Genomic DNA, 21,489 nt, shown 5'->3' with positions numbered 1-21,489 from the left:
GGAGGGGCTGCACATCCTCTTCAAATATTAACACCACAAAGACAAATAAAAGAAAAGGGAAGAAGGACAAGTGAGAATGAGGAGGATGGAGGGGAAGCAGAAGCACAAGACGGAGAGGAAGCAGAAACATTAGCCCTACTGAAGTAAAAGTACCTCATTGACATTTAAGAACTTGCTTTTAGAGGTTAAAGAACTTGCAGAGAGACTATAATTTACTACATCATGACAATCCAACACTGTGTGTGAGTCTCCCGTGTTGCACGAAGCACCTGGTCACAGGAAAGGACGGAGACGCTTCCCACCTGTGCACAGAACTTGGACTTGGCTACAGCGATGATGAGCTTCACCACAGGGGAGATCTGGGACTGCAGAGGAGTCACAGAGTGGATCACAGCTGTGAACTGCTGCTGCGGGCTCTTACCTGCACACACACACACACACACATACACACAGACACACACAGGAAACAGTTGTCATGGCCGAAGTGTATTTAGTTTTTTTAACACAGAGTTGTGCAGATGTACTTCCCCATAAAGCTCCATCACGGTTAACTGGACAGCGAGTGCTCCGCGCTGCACCCGTCATCCATCTTCCTGACAGCGTCTCCACTCCGGCTTCACATGACTGAACATGAGTAAACATGTCTAACACAAGAGTGAACACTCTCCTCCATGAGTGTCTCTTTTAGTGAATGCTGAACTGGGCTGATTTAGAACCTCTTAATGAGTTATTCCCTTTTCCAGCCACTTGTAAAACAAACCAGCTCTTGTTAGTTACTTTTATTCTTTGCATTTTTTTTTTTTTACCCGAGGAGAACAAATGAAGCAAACAGGATAAAAACGAGAAGTCGAGAAGCAGAACCAAACTTTAAATTACTACCTTGGATAAATGATCCCCAGCATGCGAGTACAATGAGTAAATAGAGCCGGGGAAGTGATTCCCCCCGAGGCAACTTGTGCCAAGGAAATGCATCTGTATTATGGAGCGTCGGCTCCGGCAGCTGGAATATTTGCACACGTTTTCAATTCCATAATAAATGAATGCGTTCACCTTGTAGCTTTCAATGTAAAGACACAAAGAGCATGTGAATATAAATCAGTATGAGACTTATGTGATTAACACGTTATGAGAAGACTCGAGTAAATGAGGGCAGATATTCCAACAACATACAGACACACAGGTTGTGTTCAGAACCAGGAATGCAGGAACATCCCCCACACCCACCATGTGTTGGGGCGGGTATGGGAATAGGGGAATAAGCATCCTCGTGGATAAGTGGAGCCAGAGTGCTCTTTAGTGTAGCTCGATCCATCTCCCTGACACCGGGCCCCCTGACCAGACATCTCAGGTGGGCTCAGCGTATTTATGGAAGCACGAGCTCTGCCCTTGTGGGGTCACAGGAATAAGCTCCGGCCTTCTGTTTCCACCGCGCTCTCTTGGAACAGGCTGTGCCACCTTGGTTCTTGAGGAGTTGCCTTCACTATCGTTGCATTGACACATTTTAAAAAGCATAAAGATATTCTAAAGGATTCAAGTTTATCACATTCCTCCTGACGAAGTCTTTAGGAACTCAGTAGTGGATATAAACTTATCAGTGTGCGGTCATCTTGTGTTGAATTGTGTTGGTTTATCTCAGCGGATACACACACGGAGGTGGAGGGAGTTGGAATGCGTCAGATGTTTCAGCACCATGGAGAGAGACACTGGTTGGAAAGTTTCAGCACCACAAACAGAGAGATAAACAAGCCGAGTGTTTCAGGACCACGGAGAGAGACACAGACTCAGACTACCTCGTCCTTTTCAAATATAAAACAAATAAATTCAGATTCTATTGAGCCAGAATGAATCTTTAATAATTCTATTAACATTTGGATCAAATTTCAAAGGAGACTTTCTTAAGACAATGCAATAACTAAGGGAAAATGTGTGTTGTGATGTAACTGTGACTTTTGACCACCAAAATCGAATCAGTTCATTCCTGAGTCCAAATGAACATCTGCACCAAATGTGAAGATAATTCCCTGGAGGTGTTCTTGACATGTCGCGTTCAGAGCGGGACGGGCGAATGAGCAAATCTAAAACTTAATGTCTAATTCTTTTTACTGGGTTTTGGCAGAAAACCTGTTTATAATAAATGATTCTTCTCATTTTATTCACTTTCTCCACAGTTCAACCGTACAACTTGAAGACAAACTCAGCTCTGGGCTTTCCTCCAGCTGCTGAGGCCACGATGTCTGAGTGCTCGGTCAAACTTTTTTATATTTTTCAGGCTACCAGGCTGAAGCTGCTTTGCCATCTAAAGTTATGTGAATGAGGCAGAGTGAGACTCACAGCACTGACAACAACTGATTCCCTGAGAGCAGCTCTGCAGGGGGCAGCTGCAGTTTTCTCCTGACACCTGAGTCCACATCCCTCCGAGAAGCACAAACATTGATCTGATTTACAGCCTCAATCTGCTGAGAATCACTCTGGTCAGTATGCATTCATCTACACACCCACGCGTACAGATACACACACTCCAGGCTGCTTTCCCTTGACTCCCTGCCTGCGGTTTTCTGTTTGCTCCATCACCATTCATACCGCATATCAGGTGTCACCTAAATTAACATAAATAAGGAGAAAGGCATCATATATTGATCGACTCTGGCAAGAGCAGTGAATCAACACGACAGGAATGAAAGATGAGGAGAAAACAGGGGAATTTGTGGCCTGACACCTCGAACCTGACGCCATTTCTTTTTCTTTCCTTTCTCCCACTGGTTTGTCAAAGTCTGACCCGATGCCCTGGAACCAATTCTGAGAAAAATTAAACTCCAGCAACGTCCGTTTCTTTCTTTCAGTTGCAGATCCGAGTCTTTACCATCTATGCTTTAATAAACGTTTCTTCTAGAACCAAATGAAAGTGTGGCCAAACTCGTCATGTCTTCATTTCAGTACTCACCCAGGATGGCATAGTAAAAAGGGAACTGGGCAGGGTCTGTTGAGTACTGGGGCAGTGCATAGAGACCACCGGGGAGGGAATTCCACAGCAACTGGTTTCTAGACACGTGGGAGACCACGCGGTCCTGGATGATCTGGATGAGGAAGGAGATAAGGAAACGACAAAAAGTCAAAACAGAAGGGGTCAAAAGCAAGTTTTGTGTCATGGTTTGAATACAAAATGATTTCAGAACAACACAAATACAAAATCTGCGTTGTAAGGGATAGAAGGTGCCAGACACCCTCTGTGTGTGGGGATGAACACGGAGGTCCCTGACTGAGTGAAGGGGAAAGTTCACAAACGTCACTTCAGTTTTGTTCATTTCTTTGGCTCTGATTTATTCCCAGTTCTCTGCACGTGTCCCCAGTTCGAGCACTGGTTTCAGGTGTCGGTCTGATTAACCCCAGAAGACTTTCCAAAGGTGCGACAGCTTTATTTACTCTGTGATACAGACGTGTTTTCAAGCTGTAAAAACAGTCAGCATATAGATAAGCATGAGCACCAGAGTGTGAATATGAGTGTTTCAAGGTTTGTCGCTTCCATTATTGTTTTCATGTTGCCAACACTGATTAAAAGGAAAAGAGATTGACATAGAAAATGGTGAAATTATTCTTTAATTCAAAATATATTCCCGTGTTTTCAAATGTATTGATTTTTATTGTGAAGGTATGAAGATTTAAAAGAAACAGAACGAATGACTCAATTATTTGTGATTATATTTGATATCCACCAGAAGTAAGTACAATCATACGCACACACCAGCACAGACACACAAAGATCCACCCACACACCTCCTGACACCCCAGTTATCAACAACGCCTCATTTCCCCCGTTTAGCCCGGTGGCGTGCTGGCTCAGGGTGTCTGGCACATCTGGCCGGGCTGCATACGGCCTCAGTCTAATTTCATCCCCCGCTGGCACCGGGCATTTGGCTGCGCCCCCCCCCCCCCCCCCCCGGTGCCGCTTGTGCAGCGACTTCAGGGGAAAGGAAATGCTGCGGTCGGAGAAATGTTTGTTTAACCTGAACTTGAAGGTGAAGATAAATAATGTCATCAGGATTTTCCGAGGATGAGTCCGTTAATATTCTCTATAAGTCAGATTGCTTTAGTTTGCTAAGTATAACACCTTCATATTACAAATCCTTTTCCCAATACACTCCGGAGTTCTGCTGCCACGGCTCGACTTTGTCTGGTTTGAAGCTTAAAGCTGAAGTTAGAAAACAATATTCAACCTTGAGACGGATGTTTTCTGATTCATTGTCGTTACTGAGAAATATACAATCACAGTTATTTCATCATAAGAAAAAGACTGCAGGTCAAATTTACAGTTACAGAAAGAAAAGCCTTACTAATTATAATCCCAGATAAACAGGAAGTCAAGAGTAGGTTGATTTAAGACGCAATGTTTGTGTACTAATAAAGATTATGGTAGTTGTTCTGATGATTAGTGATGATGAGGAGGATGCTGCTGATGATGATGAAGAGGATTACCATCGTCTGTGTCTACGCTCAGAGCTGCAGTCGTCCCTGAGGACTGAATCAAGGCTGCGAGGAAGTGAAGCAACAACAAACGAGAGGAGCCATTTTCTTCTCCTCAGCCGCAGAGGTCACTTAATGGGCCGACCTCTAGCTTTCTAGTGCCGGGAGCGGGCACACACACACACAGACAGACACACACAGACACACACCCACCCGCACACACACACATTGTGCAGCCTCTGTAACCCGAGGGTGGCCAGACCTCACGACCTCCTTCACACTTCTCCTTCACTGCCTCACATTCTGATCATGAATCAAGACGGTTCCAGACTGTACGCGATAATAAAAAAACATATTTCAAATCCTTGTGTGCATCAATTCCTCTTTTCTTGTATTTATTATGGCCTTCTATTATATTTCATAATCTGAGAAGATGAGATAGAACTTTTGAATTATTAGTAAAGTGTCTCAATTAGCAAAACATTAACATTCTTTGTCTTTTCCCTGAAGAAATACACAAAGCACAATAATTAAAGCTGCAATAATTTATAATAATAGTCACTTGATGGATTCTCCTGCAGCATATTACACAATCGTGAGGCCCACAGCCTTTTACAGATATGAGGTATGATAACACGTCCTTGTTGTGTGGATAGATTTCTCAGCTACCCCCCCCCCCCCAAGTAGAAATCGATAATAGAAACGATGCTGCTTTATCATCCCCATTTGTGGATTTAGTTTTTACTGCATGGTTTCTATCTAATCTCATAAAAAATGACCATGTTTGTACTAATCACAGCGAGCTCCTTCAGACTGGAGCCTCGCAGCTTTGTTTGTGAAAATGAGATGACGACTGTACGAGGTTTGTTTATATTTATAATACTTAGAGTTGTGTTGTATTTCCAGGGGCGTGTGGAGTGAAAACCTGTTCACTTTGTCTCATCCTCTTCAATCTGACTTTCAGACTTTGGACATTTACATTTCATTTTCCTGATTATATTTTTTTGCAACTTGTTTGGATTTATTTTCTGCTGCTGAGACAATAGGACATATCGGGAAATAGGAGGTTACAGTACAAACCCATTCTCACAATGTTTAGCGACTACATCTGAAACTTATCTGCTGACTGAGGCGGAAAAATGCACTTCTGTAAAAAGCGAGAACACAATTTTGAGGGCGTCCTTGAGGCTCCACTTCCTTCAGTGGAGCTCGGCTCTGTGGCTGGTGTCAGGAGCTGTTTATAAATGTATGAAAACAAAACAGAACATCGCTGGAAAAGGACGAGAAGCACTCGATTCAGAAAGGTCAAAAAGTATAAAACCAACAACTGGAGCCCGAGTTCTTGTGAAAGTTTCTCTCTGGGAGCTGAAGCAGGGCCTGCGGCCGAGTACAGTACAGAACAAGAGATTTGATTGATTAAAAGAAACTCTCCTGACAAAACTAAATCCAAAAAAATCCCATTACGACCTCTTTTCTTTTTTGCAGGCTTACCTCCAGAGTAGTTGAGACGATTTTAGCCACAGAGGAGAAGTAGGCGTCCCAGAGGAACTGGGTCTGCTGACGGAGAGCCAGGATCCTGTCACGGCCCACGGACCGAGTGATGGAGGGAACCTGGAGGAAGAAGAGAGAGAGGCAGGCAAACGACAGGGAGATAGATTAAGTTAGATTTTAAACAATGTTGAGTGCGAGGATGAGAGTGTGTGTGTGTTCGTGTGTGTGTGTGTGTGTGTGTGTGTATCTGGCAGACAGGTGGAAGAAGCTGAGGTAATTCTGTGGACATGCAGAGAAGATAAGAGGAGATTCTTCCCCCCCTTCAAGACTCCTTTACTCCCACATCTCACTCTGTCCGTCGTCTTTCACTTTCCCTTCACTCCTCACGCTGGATTCCATCGAGTGGCTTTAAGAAAGGTTTGCAACTGGTTAACATCCAGGAATGTCTTTGAGGGGTGGATTCCAAAAGGGTTTTATGGGACATGCTCCCACAGCCAGATCAGATTTTTAACTGGTTTATTATCTAAAACTTTCTATTGTACAAAATTGTTTGTTTGTCAGCAGGGTTACACAAAAACTTGTGGAATGGGCCATAAAATAACCCGTAAAGTTTTGAAGGGAATCTGGGAATTAATCATCACTTTCTGTAACGTTGCCAGATCGGAGGTTATTCTGCAATTTCACAAATTTTTAACATTGATTTCTCTGCGTAAGTGTGAACAAAATATGCAAAAGGCGAAGTGAATATCTCGGGTTAAAGTTCACGCAGAAACTTGCTTCGCCTCAGGAACCGAATATTTAATTCGTACAAACTTTGGAAATAAACTGGAGGCACCACGGACACTTTGCGTTGGTTTAACTGAGCCGTCAAGTTCTCCTATCTTAGGAGTTTTGTGTTTACTCTGACATCCTCTGCTTTAACGATCAGTTCCAACCTCGCTCTCTTAACAGACCCCCCCTCCCCCTCCTTATCAGCAGCAGATGTCGAGGTGTTCAGGGACAACAGTTTGTTGATGCAATATATATATTTATATTTGTGTCCATATTTTCACCCTAACCTCAGATATGTAGTTGGATAAAAAATAATCTCTAATTCAAAATCGTGCTTTTTCTCTGAGTTTCTCTGAGCTGCTCGACAAACCCTCTGGCGAGTAAAGGAGTCCACCGGGACTGGAAATCACTGTTTATTATAGAAAACATGTTTAAATCCTCAGATCTTTGATATTTTCATTTTTTTTAAATAATTAATACATTTGTTATTAACACATTTTTGGTCTTGTTGCCACATGTAGAAACACACAGACGCTCCAATGGCCAAAATAAGACACTGAATATGCATCAATTTAAGGATAAAAAAATAAAAGCATGGTTCTAATTGGTATATTAATTTTCAAACTCGATTTTCAACCACACTTCAGTGTATTTTTATTTAATTTTCACAAACAAGCAAGGTAATTTGACAGTTTTGTGAAAACAGCCAATCTAAAGCGAGCAGCAGGTTTGTTGTGCGGCTGACGTCAGCTCTCTGAGGTGGAATATAAACAACACCAATTAAATCAGCTCAACTCTCTTCCCCTCCATTGACTCTAATAGTGTTTATGTTTCTCAGCAGGGTACGTGTGTGTGTGTCTGTGTGTGTGAGTGTGTGTCTTCTCTCCACGGGGTCGAAAAGAAACTCTCCATATTGAACAGCCAGGTATTGCAGTTCCCGGTGATGTAATTGAAAGTAATGAGATTCAAGTCTCTCAGCGGGGGGGTTCGGAGCTGAACACAGAGTCTGAATGTGTGTCACCGCGGAAAACAAGCGACAAAGAGGAAAAGAACCAAGAATCTCTTCACCAACCAATGACTGAAGCGTTTCCTTAAAATGGATTTAATGGCTTCTTTTCCCAGTTGTTTGAGTGACAGTGCAACACAACCTGAGTTGAAATGAGTCTACTCTGACACACCCTCGGCCCTGCTCCTGGTGTCTCAGCACAGCAGGAGCAGAACATCTGCACTTTCTGAAGAGGAGACGTGAGACGGTCGCCATAGGAGAACAGGTAGAGAACAATAAGGAAAGTGGAATCGTGCTTCTAATGATCAGGATATGAGAAGTGTCGCGATTTGGTATTGAGCTCATTTCTGCACCTGGTGCCCCCTAGTGGTCAAACTGGCTCTAGATTTTCTGCTCTCATTTCATTCAGAGATTTGTTTCGTGTCTAGTTTCCCGACAACAGAATTTGAGAAACCACACGAAAGACAACTTCACTTCCCTGATTCAATCCTTCATGTCCGTGCTTCCACTGTTTTATTTCCTGTTACGCTACAAGTGGCGTTAAGGGACCAGAGGAAACAATCCGGGAAAAGACTGAAGACACGAAAACCTTCCTGTGGGTTCACATCGTGTGACATTCAGACACAGGCCAGACAGAGTGTGTTGCACAAACACCATGAAGTGTGTTTGATTCTATAAATGTCAGGTTTAATCCTGAAAGCTTTTGTGTTTTTATCCCTGAAATGTCCTTTATTTAATTCTTCACACGTCTGCATCAAAACAAACTTACAGGAGAGATCCTTGTTTTGCTCAACCTCAGAATTTCTGCTGTCAACACACTGGACACTTGCTTCACACGTGTTACAGCCAATTAACATGCTTTAGACGCACTTAACCAAAACTCAGATGACATTAGTGTGTCTCCGTGATGTGTAATTAGGGAAAACGCTGCTTTATTTTAGTTTTTATCACTTTTTTTTTATTGTGTTGTTGTGAGATTTACAGACGAAAATCTCATTATCATCATATTCGAGGTGCTGATTGAAGCCTGACGAGGAACCAGGCACATGTTAATTAAACACGGGCACAGACCCTCCACACACACACACGTCCAGGTGGGGTCAAAGGTCACCCAGGTGCCTGCATGATAACACAGAGTAATTAGAGAAGGTAAATATCACGAGCTCGGTCCTGCTGCTGTAATTAGAGGCAACAGAAGGTGATCCGGTTTTAGAAATAATCCGTCCCGGATAAAAATACTTCTCGTCGGAGGTGTGAGTGACTCTGAATATCACAGCTGTCATGTCAGAATACAAACTGAATAAAAAGCTGCGTTGCTGCAATTAAATCCCCCCCCCCCCCCCCCCGCTCCCCTGGGTGCTGGTGACACGCTGACAGGTCCCACTTGTGACGGGAGTTTGGCCCAGTTTCTCAGAAAACATCCATATTTAAATAAAGTCAAGTTTTTTTATCGAAACCTGTTCTGCTCCTCACGCGGTTTGTTTAAGAGCCTCCAGTGTGAGTCAGTTGTTTTAGTGTATTTATAGTGTAACGAAAGACAAGCAGAAGAGTTTGCAATAATTCATCTCTTAGAACAAGGGTCTTGATTGGTTCAATTTAAAACTTTTAAAAGGGACAATCTGAGTCATACATCAATCAATCAATCAATCAATCAATCAATCAAACATTGACAGTCCCTGAATTGGCCTCCTGCTGGAAGGGCTCACATCCATCTGTTGATGCTTTATGCTGTAAAGTGTGAGGAAGGTTTGACTCCACCTGCTGTGCCTGTGTGATGGGACAATCCCTGTTTACCTGTAGGAGGAGCCTCTCATCTCCCAGTACAGCGGCTTTCCTCCAGTCGATCACTTCAGAGAAGGGCAGCTCCCAGCCGTTACTCAGGATCACCGGGATGCAGGCCGCCTGAGCCGAGAGGGACGAGGAGACGAGAGAAGGAAGCGTCAGAATGACAGGAAATCCTTCTTTTTAGGGGACTGGAGTTGAATCAGTGTTTATTCAACTTACAACTCTAATGAATCCCCTGAATCCACAGATTAATGATAAGTCAGTATATATTGTTGCATATTGAAGGACGAGCCTCCATCTGAACACATTTACGTCTCAATAAAAGACTCAAAGTTCATTCAAACTATTCACAAGTTTTCACAGCTTGAAAGCAAAAGAGAAATTCCTCTAATGAGAAGCTTCTCCTTCACTGAGGGATTTGTCCTGTTGGACGTTTTCCAGGTGAGACACTTTCAACGTGTTCCAGGTTTTTCAGAAGCAAAACGCCAAAAAAATCTCATGGAGAAAAACAACAGTGTTTTTATTTATTTCCCCCGAATGCATCAATATTCACAGGATTCATTCATATAATTGAAATCATCAGGATCTGTTTTTCTCACTGTGCTGTTAACTCTTTTTATTATGAAGATCTTTAAACTGTTCTCCAAGAAGATTGAGAATAATTCAACTGTTTAAAGGGGAAATACTTTGTTTTCTGGATAATTTCCTTCACTTCTCATTTTTAATGTCTCTTAGATTAAATTTATTGTATTTGAGATTAACTAAAGCTTGTTTCCTGTTAAAACACAGGTTTTATTGAAAACCAATGAAGGTTGTGCATTGAGTCGATGACACAAAGATAAATTAAAATCAAATTAAAAGCTTACACTAGTGAACAGCGAGAGTTATTTATAGATTTTATTAATGTTCCAGCACAACACCTCATTTGTTGCTGTTTAAAATTATATATGATTATGTAGGATTATATATAAGTTATTCATTTCCAACACGAGTGAAAGTATTTCCACAAACATGCACAAATTCATTATATACGACTTAATAACATGTAAATGTTAATGTTAATTTAAAGTTTCATATATGTATGAGATATAAGATAAAAATATTTCACATATAGAGATTCTAAAGCTGCCATAGATATTTAGAAATAAAACCACATAATGTCCTTATACACTCTACTGGTGCCAACTATATAATCTATATCGTGAATGGTAAACTATGAACGTTTTATTCTCCTTATGAATGTTACTTATTCTCTTCCCAGTCCAGATGTGCGTCAGAGTCCAGGCTGTCACGGGGGGGGGGGGGGGGGGGGGGGGGTTATGGCTCCACATTGATATAAAACATTCCATGACTCCTACACGCCGTGTGAAGTAGCTGCAGAATGAAAACCAGACCAACTCAATACGTCTGGTATTTTTCATTTAAAGTTCAAGTTCGACTGGATTCTCAATCAAGTGAAGCCGAGAGATTAGAGGAGATTCACAAAACGCCGAGTGCCTGATCAGCGACCGGTCTAAGCAAATTCTCTCTGCTTTGATTAGTTCGGCTTTGTGGGATGACTTTCTCTCTTTTTTCTATTCCTCCATGCCTCCGTCCTCCATCACTCTCTTTTCTTTTCTCTCCTCGGAATTTTGATGATTTGTAGACCTTTGGAAAACAGAACGTTCAACCAATACAGAGACGTTACTTTTGGAAAGAGTGATAATTATTTGGATGGAGAGAAGTTGGCAAAGTTTATGTCTTGTTTGTTTCTTTAATATAAAACCAGTATGAAAATGTTCCCAGTTTGTGGCTCAATTTGATGCTTGTTTTCAAAACTATTTAAGAATTCCAGGCCTCTGAGAAGACACGGTTAGAACTACTTGTTGCAAATACTCTGGATGATTCCTGGACTCGTGTTGAACCAATTTATTCTTCCCGTCTGTCTTGGATTGAATATGTTCTAAGGAAGTGAAGGAGTAACAAGCAGAAGAAGAGCCGCAGCCGCAGGCGAGTGTGTCACTTAATGTCAAGTCAACAGAGAGACACATGGAAAGGAGGTGCTAATGAAAGAACACATCTGTGATCTGAAGACGTGCAGCAGCGTTCCTCCTCCCTGTGGTGAATCTGCAGAAACCTTTTCTGCGGGGGGACAGATTGTCAATAGTAATAAGATCAGCTGTTGGTGAGAGGACACAGAGGAGCTGGTGGATTCCTTGTCGAGCCCAGCTGGAGCTCCACGGGCGGTCTGATCAGCCTTTAGCAGTAATCACGAGCACAACAGTGAAGCTACAGCCGGCGACAGGGATCCCGACAATATCCTCACTGGAAGTTCGTACAAGTGGAAAACAAGTGGAAGGCTCGTCTGATCATTTTGTCCATCGTGCACTTTCATGTCTTCTGTGGACGTCATTTGGAGACGAGTCCGTGCCGTCGCCATCGTGGTGCCGAGATGGGGGGGGTGTCACATCCCGCTGACACACAAGGGCGACCAATCACAACAGGTCTGAGCTGTCGATCATTATCTTTCACCCAGTCTCATGAAATAACTACCTGGATCGACAGAAACCATCTTTGAGTAGAATATATTAAATGTGGACTTTTTCAGTTTGGTCCATGTCCCATCTACTAACAAGGAGGAGACAGAGTTTATGCGATTTGGATTATTTTTTGTCTTTGCTGACCTTTAGTGATTCAACTTCCTTTACTGTCATGATGTGCAGGTCCAGATTCCAGTACATTGAATGAAGTATTTCTTTCTATCTACGCCCATTACGTTGCAAAATGTATTCATCAACATATAATATTCTCAATAAATACCTGGAAAAAACCCAAGTGAAATCCTGGATACAAGCAGAAAGCTACTGTACCTGCAGAGCCTCCAGGAAGCGAAAGGATCCCAGGCGCCGGCCCCGAGGCACCAGGCAGAAGCTGGAGTTATGGAGCAGCTCCTGGTAGTCGAACCTACACAAAAACAGATTGAAAGAAGAAGGGGTTAGAATAAATAAGAGAAGAAGATAAGAAGAAAGCGTAGAAAAGAAAGAGGAGAGGGCTTCGTTGCAAGAGACTCAATGTTTTCAACGTTAAACTCTGTCTAACGGGCCACAAGAGAAAATTAACACTGAGAGGAACCTTCAGGAGAAAAGAGCCGACAAAACTAATCAAGAGAAATAAGAGAGAACGACAGGAGGAGAGAGAGAGAGAGAGGGAGAGGATGATTAAACCTCCAGGGGAACTCTCATGAGCTCTGGAGGAGGTGAAAACCTTTTTTCCTGGAGACAAAAAGGTCGACACAGTTTTCATCCTCGGTTTCTCGTCTTTTTCAAACAACAATCTCCTAAACGGCCTTCCAAGACTTTTTACGAGAACTCTAATCTCTTTCATGAAATGTTCGCTCCTGCAAATCAAACAGAAACACGATTCATAATGAAAGGTAATGGAAATCAATGCACAGCTGCCTGCTGCACATTTCATCTGACTGACACACGTGAGGAGAGAATCCCACACGAAGGGTTTACTTCAGTTTAGGTTCTACTGGAAAACTATTGACCTGGTGTGTGTGTGTGTGTGTGTGTGTGTGTGTGTGTGTGTGTGTGTGTTGTCCGTCAGGTGAGAGTAATTAGCTTTGATTTACAGATTTTACAATGGATTTTGAAATGTGAGCCACAACCACGTCAAAGAAACTGAGCGGTAATTACAGATTTTCTCAAAATATTGAGTCTTTCCTCAAAGTTGTTCAACTTGCAGGTCACTTCTGTCAGTCGGAAACTTTAAAGCTGTGTGTGTGTGTGAGAGAGAGAGAGAGAGAGAGAGAGAGAGAGAGAGAGAGAGAGAGAGAGAATGAAAGAGGGAGAGTGTGTGTACACATGATCTCAGGGCTGGCCTGAGGAGATTTTAGATTGAAGCCTAATCTGTCTGGGGATCAACTGTCAGACACCTTGTGTGTGTGTGTGTGTGTGTGTGTGTGTGTGTGTGTGTGTGTGTGTGTGTGTGTTTGTGTGTGTGTGTGTGTGTGTGTGTGTGTACCTGCCTGAAAAGCCTGCCCCTGTACTGTGTATGTATGATAAGTCTTCATGATGAGAGAGTGTCTGGCATATCGCTTACAGTCACTGCACATTTTGTCTGTGTGGTGTGTGTCTGTGTGATTGTGTGTGTGTGATTGTGTTGCTGTGAGAGCTAAATCAGATGTCAGGTGTCCAGTTTGTCGCCGAGAGACAAGGTCACTGTGAGCTGCTCTGACAGACGGAGACAGCTCTACACAGCTGAAGATGGAACAAGTGCAACAGTTTGACTACACCTGAATCTCACTTCACCAAACACACTCTGTTTGACAGTTTAATAATTAAATCTTATTCCCTGCGACCTCGGTTTAATTCCTGCACGACTTGTTGATTGTGTTGTCGCTGCTGCGGCTTCACCTTCTTTCACACAGGCACCATTAAGACTTCATTGATTTATAATTTGAGGTTTGTTTGTTTAATCTGGTGAAATATGAGGTGGAGCAGCCAGGTCCTGTCTGCTGGTTGTCACTGGGGAGGTGGGCTTCCTGTGTGTGGTGACCGCTCAGGGATTCTTTCAGGGGCTGTGGCTCCTGCAGCTCCAGGAGCACGAGTCCCCCCCCCCCCCCCCCCCCCCCCCCCGGTCGAGACGTGACCTGGCAGCAGATGCTCCCCCACACCTACGATGCAGGGAGCAGCCTCAGCTTCTCGCTTGGAAGCAGAGGAGTCGGCTTTTTTGATTCTGTTCTCTGCTCTTACAAGTTTGCCTGGAAAAATAAATACAATGACCTTAATCTATCACACTTCACGGTGTAATTAGGATAATTAACAATCCTGTAGAGACATAGCTGGTCTATTTAAAAACACGGCCATAAAAAGATATTAGATATATATACTGCTGCAGATTTAATGTAAACGATTGTTCCTCGATCTTTATTATCTAGTTTCCTTTGCAGAAGAATTGAGGTCATTCAGAAAATGCTCCTCAAATCCTCTCTGCAACATTTGGAGGTTTGGAGGCAGAGATCTCGATGAGCTGCGAGAGAAGAACCAGAGAGAGACTCTAACTTTCTGGAGGGAATCTCAGGACTCCTCCAGAGGAGCTGGAGACTGAGGAGGAACGACAAGACGCTGACCTAGATAAGCACTTTGTTAGAGTGTAGTTGACACAATAGAATGAAAGATGCTGCAGGAGTAAACCTCTTGAACCAGGTTATTTTCAGCTGCATCCTTCAGAGGCAGCATTTGAAGGGTCCAAAAGTCAGAGACAAGTTTCACCGATGGGAACTGGGTCTCCGGAGATTCACATCTCCAGGGATGAGGAGTTTTTACTCAAATGTTTCATCACTCTGTCTTTTGAGGTCATCTTGATCTCCGGCCCGATTCAGAGGCTGCATCTCAAGTCTGACTGCATCACAGCATCGTGAAGGCTCTTTTAAGTGTGGCAGACAAAAGCGTCCCCAAGAAACAAAGGCTTCAATGGGTGGGGAGACCTGTTGACGCTTATCAAGGAAATCCTCTGTAGACCAGACCGTCCTTACCTAACCCTTACCCTGTGGGCCACATAGACCACCTCCTCTGCTAAGACGTGGCCCCTGAACCAGGACACACCTTCTGTTCTCTGGTCAATATTTCCTCAGAAAATCTAAATATAGGTGTGAACTGTAGAGGAGAGGTATATGTGAAGTGAGGAGCACTTGGCATTAGCCTCACAGGCAGCCTGATCCTCTCGGATCACATTCTCTCGACTCATTAATCCATCACTATGCTTCACCTCATCCACCTGCTTCAGGAAGTGGAGCGGCGTTCCAGCGCACTGCTCACCTCTGCCTGCAGGGGGCCTGGTGCTCACACAGCAATTCACTGTATGTTTGTTTAAGCACAGGTCTGAGTGAAGCTTTTTCTATTTTTACATCCATTTCCCTGATCCCTTTATGGGTCTAAATGTATTTATGCATAATGTTATCACCAGCATTGTGTTATTTCTACATGTGATTATGCTGCATGAGCACACAAGCACCGATCGTTATATAATCCAAGATAAAGAAAACAGGATTACATTTTTGTTTCAACAGCAAATATGCTTCGGAATTAAAAATCTGTCCTTTTAGATTAATATAATATATAAAGTAAATACAGTATAAGTGTGAGGCAATATTTGGACCATGTGTTCTTCCCCTGCGGCTGCTTGAGAGAGAGACAGAGGGACAGACAGGAGCGAGGTTAAGAGCTGGATAATACTCGGTGCGAGGGAATGAAAAATCAATATGTGCCACAGAGAATCACTCACAACATTTTAGCTGAAAAACAAAGGGGAGAGTGTTGTCGGCGATAAAGTTAAAGGGTTCTCTCGGCAGAAAACACTAAATAGTTTCAGGGGTGATGGATCAATATGAGGCCTCACAGAGTCCACCCTGAGATGTGGTTTATATATATATATATATAAAACTGAAGACAAGATCAAATCCATAAAACTGAATTTTACACTGGTACAGGAGGCAAAGCTCCAACACAACTCGGCACAAATAATGTTTGTGTAGTTTTAGATTGGTGTTAAATAAGAAGCATCTGGAAGAGGCATTGAAATATGATCATAAACTGAATCAGAAGTTTAAAGACAGATGTTTGCTCTGGCGTGAAGGAGGTGGTTTTAAACTAAATTAGGTTTTGCGATAATTACCAGCAAGTAATGGTTCTCCTCCTGCAAAGACCACCTCGACCGGCCCCTTTCAACATGATGGAGCAGCAGCATAACACATGCTTCATATATAACACATGCTTCATATATCAGATTTACATGTATAGATGTAACACTTCATACAGCGCTGAGCTGCATGGAGGCTGTGGTGGAGGCAGAATCCTCACCAGCAGTCCCACTAAAGCTGAGTCTGAACCCGGTGGAGTTTTAAGCAGCACATTTATCTGACTCTACTGTAAGTCCTGGGATCGCAGGCTCCACAACATTCATCACTTTAAACGCGTCGGACTATTTAAAGTATAAATGGCATCACAGGTAATCACAGCAAACGGGCGCCTCACTGCTGCAGCTCCCGTGCACCCGGAGGCAGAGAGGAACCGGAGGCTTGTCTTACACAGGGACTGGTGGTTCCTGCAGGTGTAGTTGTTGAGTGCGAGTGAGGCCTCACATGCACCCGGTGTGGATCCATTAATTATGAAGCGCAGACACGGATACGTCCTTGAAGAGCAAACAAACAATTTCTGTTCGTGAAACAGCGAGCGAGAGACTTGCCCACTTGTGCAATTTATGACGACGGAGAATTAACTGTACGGCTTGAACCCGACACCGGGAAACGTTATCTTTACAACAGCAGCACAAAAAGAGCATCACACCCGAATGTGCATGGAGCCGGGAGAGGAAGAGGATCTGGAGGAAGCTCTAATCTGCTCAGACAATCAGGCACCGAGGTCTTTAACCACACAGCGCTCGGTTCACTCTCCTCACTCCCACTGCTGGAGTGCGGTCTGGTATTATTACCACGCTATTAATTCATTTATGCGTCTTTACAGGAAAGGAAAGGTCGATATTGACTGATCCCTGTGGCACTCAGAGCTTGTGTTTGGCTCAGAAGTAGAAACGGGGAATAGAAAAGATACTCAGTGGAGAGCATACCTGCCCAGAAGTCCAATTCTACATCTGTACTGTAAACTGTTTGTTCTGCCACAGTCACAATGATATGCAAAATCATAAAAGATCTCTAACTTTGTGTTTTATCCAACCTGCAGAGCCTGGGTCAGAGGTCAAGAAGGTAACAGAGGTTGTTAGTCGCACAAACGGCAATAACGTTTGTCCACTGATCCCATTAGGCTCCATAGGCCTCGATATCACAGCAAAGAGAATCAATCAAGACTCAACTCCAACAGATCAGAGTGAAAATGAAGCAAAGAAAATCTCTGATCTTAAATCTCCCTCTAACATCAGCTGTGGGAAGATGTGAAAGCAGATTTATAAACTCAATCATGACTTTCTTCTTCAGTCCCTAAAGATCTGTGCAGCTACATGATGTGTCACAGTGTGTGGGTGTGTGTCTGTGTGTGTGTGTGTCTATGCACTGAGGCAACAATGTACAGTCACATTACATTTGCTGCCATGTCGCGCCTCTCCGGGAAACAGCCGCCTCCTGCTCCTGCACCTCGGAGCGAAAACATAAACGAGGCAGAAACTAGAGAAAGTGGTTTGATAAATTGTAAAAAAAAAAAAAGGGAGTCGCACAAGTAGAGGACGAGATGTGGAACGAGGCTGGAGGCTTCTGTGCGTGTCTGTGTGTGTCTGTGTGATGTAGATCTGAGAAGATAAATTATCATTTAAAACACCTCAGCTTGTGTTGGGGTAATTATCTTTAAATTGTTAAACTTAAAACTACTCTAATAAAAAGAGTATGTGAATTTTTGCGTTGCTCTTGTGACTGTCAGTGACAAACAAAGAGTTAAATTGTTAATTTAACATCTTTCAGCTCATGTTTTGGTTTCACAGGTGAATTTAAATGATGCTGATATGTAAAATTGGAATTTGTACTTAAGGAAAAAGTAGAATCGGTGCATCCCATCCCTCTTGTTGTTATAAAGAGGATTGCTGTAGCTTAAGTAACTAAGATGAGTTACTAAAGATTTGAACAAGATGTTAAACTTTGAGGTTCAATCTATTTTCAGCATTTATATTTAAACCATGTGCGTGTGTGTGTGTGAGTGTGTGTGTGTCACAGACCAGTCGACAGCATTTAGCTTTAATACCGGCCCAGAGACCTGCATGTGTTTCATGTCACTTAGTGAACAGTTTCAGCTGCGGTGTTTACGCACAGACACACACACACACACACACACACACACACACAAACAGACACACAGATAAATATGGAAAGTTCCCTCCGTCTCAAAGACAAACCTACAAAGCAAAAAACATGAAAACGATTCTCTCTCTCTCTCTCTCTCTCTCTCACACACTTGAAGGGGAGGTGTCCCTGTGAGGCGGTGCCATCTATCTCAGGTATTTTAATGGAGCTTGACGGGAGCAGACCTCTGTAATAACAGGGTTCTCCCTTCAAAGCGGCCGCGGTGTAACGTAAACTTTGAGGAAACCTCCTCTGAGACTCCGAGCTCCCGCCCTCGGCCTGGCCTCAGCTCCCAGAGACCTGCTGTTGTTTGGAGACCGAGGTTAAAAGCGACGCCACCGAATGTCAAGGACAGGAATCCCCAGCGTGGAGGAGGTTCACACGAGTTGGAGGCAAAGTTTGATTTCCCCCTCTGCTGCCCCCCACCCCCACCCCGTCTGCTCTGCTTTCGATATCTGTCGTCAGCTTGTATTCACTTTCTGGATGATTCCACTGTTTCCAGGAAAATACACACAGGAACTAGAATGTCGATCAAAAGACAGCACAACTCAGATCAAGGCCCAACAATCCCACACATAAGTGTTTAGAGCTTTTCATGGAGATTAAGAAGAATCTGTCTATTATTAACCGAACACACGTTTCGGTTGTTTCGGAACTTCCAAATCGGGGTCCCTGCCGCACCTGGTGTCTACGTCCATCTTTATAAAGTTCCTCCCAGGCAAGAACAAATAAGTCAGAAATAAACTCCACGACCGCTTTTTCAAAAGAAATATGAAAATACTTGTCGTTATTTTAGAAATGGAATGTATGGAAGTCTTTGAAGAAACTTAAACCTTCCAGCTTCTCCAGAGTTCAGTGCACATCTGAAAGCAGCTTTTGTTTCTTTGTAAAGACGAACCTCTGCGTTACTGATTCTCCGTCCACTCGACCAAACGCCCACTTCTTCTTCTTCTTCCCACTGTCTGCAGCATTAGAGCCATTAAAGCAAAGAACACTTTTTTTCCGCCTGGTCCCTAAATGATGAGATTTACCGACCGCAGGCTGGAGAGAAGGGCGGCGCTTTGAAATGCACGAGCACGCCTCTGCACTAAAGAGGGCGCACGCATTTGTAAAACAACTGTGGCAGAAAGCAGGAGCCCATTACGACACACAAACACACACACACTCGCACACACACTCTTTGATGGTGGCCTAAGTAGTTTGCTGACGCTTTGATGAGTTTTTAAACAGCTTCAAACCGACTCACAGAGCCAGGTGCTGAAGGACTGTGACGCTGCAGCCGCTCACACGCTGGTTATTTCTGTAGCTGTCACACTGCTTCTATTTGTTGTTTATTATTGTTTGCTTTTTAACTGCTGGCTGTTGTTTGCCTTCATTATTTTAATTTTAACCTGGAAAGCACCTTGTATCTATGTGAAAGGTGCTGTATAAATAATGTTTATTATTATTATTTTAAAGAGAACTATGGTAATTAGTCATACTACGGAGTTAATTAAGGAAATAAACAGTGGAGCAACGTGGCTGCTATTGCTAAAGGCACTGAAAAAAATGATTAATGCAAACATTTCATTCAGTTATGATTTATAATACATGTGATTCAAAATAAACCACCACACATGTTTAAGGATAATAACACAATTTCAAACTATTATTATCATTATTACTATAAAAATGACAAAACATACTTTCTTTATGTTTGTATTTTCTTTTATAGCCTGAATGTATCTGCAGTTAAAATGATCTCAGTTATGTGACGTTGAGTTCTTAATGAAATATTAAAGGCAGTTAATTCAGTCTCCACAGAGCTGTTGTAAACTCTGGCTGTTTTTATTATTAAAGGTTATTAGAGATTGTAGTTTTAAGCATAAACAGCCTCATTATTTCTTTTCATTTTTACTACTTATTGTTTCTAAGGTTGCAGAGACTTCGACTCTGATCTCTCTTCTCTTCTCGTCATTTCCATCGACCTCAGTCGGAACTTTCTGTTTTTAATTTAGCGGAGCAGCAGCCGACACAACAACGACACGATTTGGGCTCGGGGGGGGTAACTCTAAAGAGAATTTAGTGGAATCCAATCTGGTTCCAGGAGATGGTGTCACCGGGAAAACATTCCTGCACAAAACGGGTAAAGAGCTTTTCGCCTGTTAGCCAATCAGCTGTGACTTCTCAGGGTGGACTTCCTCCTGCTCCCACGACACCCCCGACAGAAGGTCGCTGCAAAGACGGGAAACAACAAGCTGCAAACAATGTGTCTTCATTTGGTTCTTCTGTTTCTTTCTAGCACAGATCAGCAGGTGATCGGAGGAAGGTTCCAATTCACAGGTGGATTTTATTGTGTGTTTGTTATCTTGTGTGTGTGTTATGTGAGAGATAATTGCAATTTCCTTGAGATTAAAAACAGCATATAAAGATGGTCGACATGGCATCTGCCCAAAAGTGAAGCCAAAGCATATTGATCGCCCCCTGGTGGCTGGCTACAGGAGAGGTCATAAACCCCAGCTCCTCCATGTTAGTGGATGGAACAAATCCAAAAGTCACATTACACATCAAGTTAAGTTTTCTATTTAGATGATGACAGTAGTATTAAGTATCTCATTGATGTTTGTTAAAGTGTTATTTTGGTTTTAATTGGTTATTTGAAGCTGTTAAAGGAGGTGAGATGTCGTGATTGACAGCTGAGGAGATTCTTTATGTATATGATTTACTTGTGAATTAGAATACGGGAACAAAATATTGTAAAAGTAAAAGCTTGTGGGCATTTTACTGAAATGTTGACCCCGGATCTGTTGTTATGGAGAATACCTAAACAAGCAGGTTGTTAAGATTCAGGAACAGTAAATATGTGTTTTGTAGGAAATGTTATTCAGAACTGATTACCTTTTCCTTTTTTACGTGATGTGGTTAATTAACATATCTGCAGTTCGGAAAATGTTGATACTAGAAATAATATTCATTGACAACACATCTTATGATATAATATACACAATATTTGCCCGTAACAACTAAAGCATTGTTAAAATTGATGATAGTTGTTGAACTCAAAGCAGGTTAGTGTTTCCAGGGTTGCTACACACACACACACACAAACACACACACAGAGGGGGAGTGAGTGTGTGTGTGTGTGTGTGTGCTGTGAGGAACCATTAGCACCCTC

General features: G+C 42.8%; 1 protein-coding gene across 3 annotated transcripts in view; it reads right to left on the bottom strand.

Annotated features, from left to right (window-relative positions):
• The window catches only part of LOC133973733 (exostosin-1), a 129,896-nt gene that overhangs the window by 14,618 nt on the left and 93,789 nt on the right, over positions 1-21,489 (bottom strand). For all 3 annotated transcript variants that reach the window (XM_062411757.1, XM_062411759.1, XM_062411758.1), the window contains 5 exons: positions 12,361-12,454; positions 9,521-9,628; positions 5,950-6,069; positions 2,942-3,074; positions 303-421 (listed from right to left, as the gene is read on the bottom strand). In XM_062411757.1, the coding sequence (XP_062267741.1) occupies positions 303-421; positions 2,942-3,074; positions 5,950-6,069; positions 9,521-9,628; positions 12,361-12,454 (574 nt within the window). The remainder of the gene's footprint in view (positions 1-302; positions 422-2,941; positions 3,075-5,949; positions 6,070-9,520; positions 9,629-12,360; positions 12,455-21,489) is intronic.

This window comes from Platichthys flesus, chromosome 18 (assembly GCF_949316205.1).
Source record: "Platichthys flesus chromosome 18, fPlaFle2.1, whole genome shotgun sequence".
In the NCBI taxonomy this organism is placed as follows: domain Eukaryota; kingdom Metazoa; phylum Chordata; class Actinopteri; order Pleuronectiformes; family Pleuronectidae; genus Platichthys; species Platichthys flesus.
The sequence above is the reverse complement of the archived record's forward strand: the minus strand, read 5'-3'. Positions and strand labels throughout refer to the sequence as shown.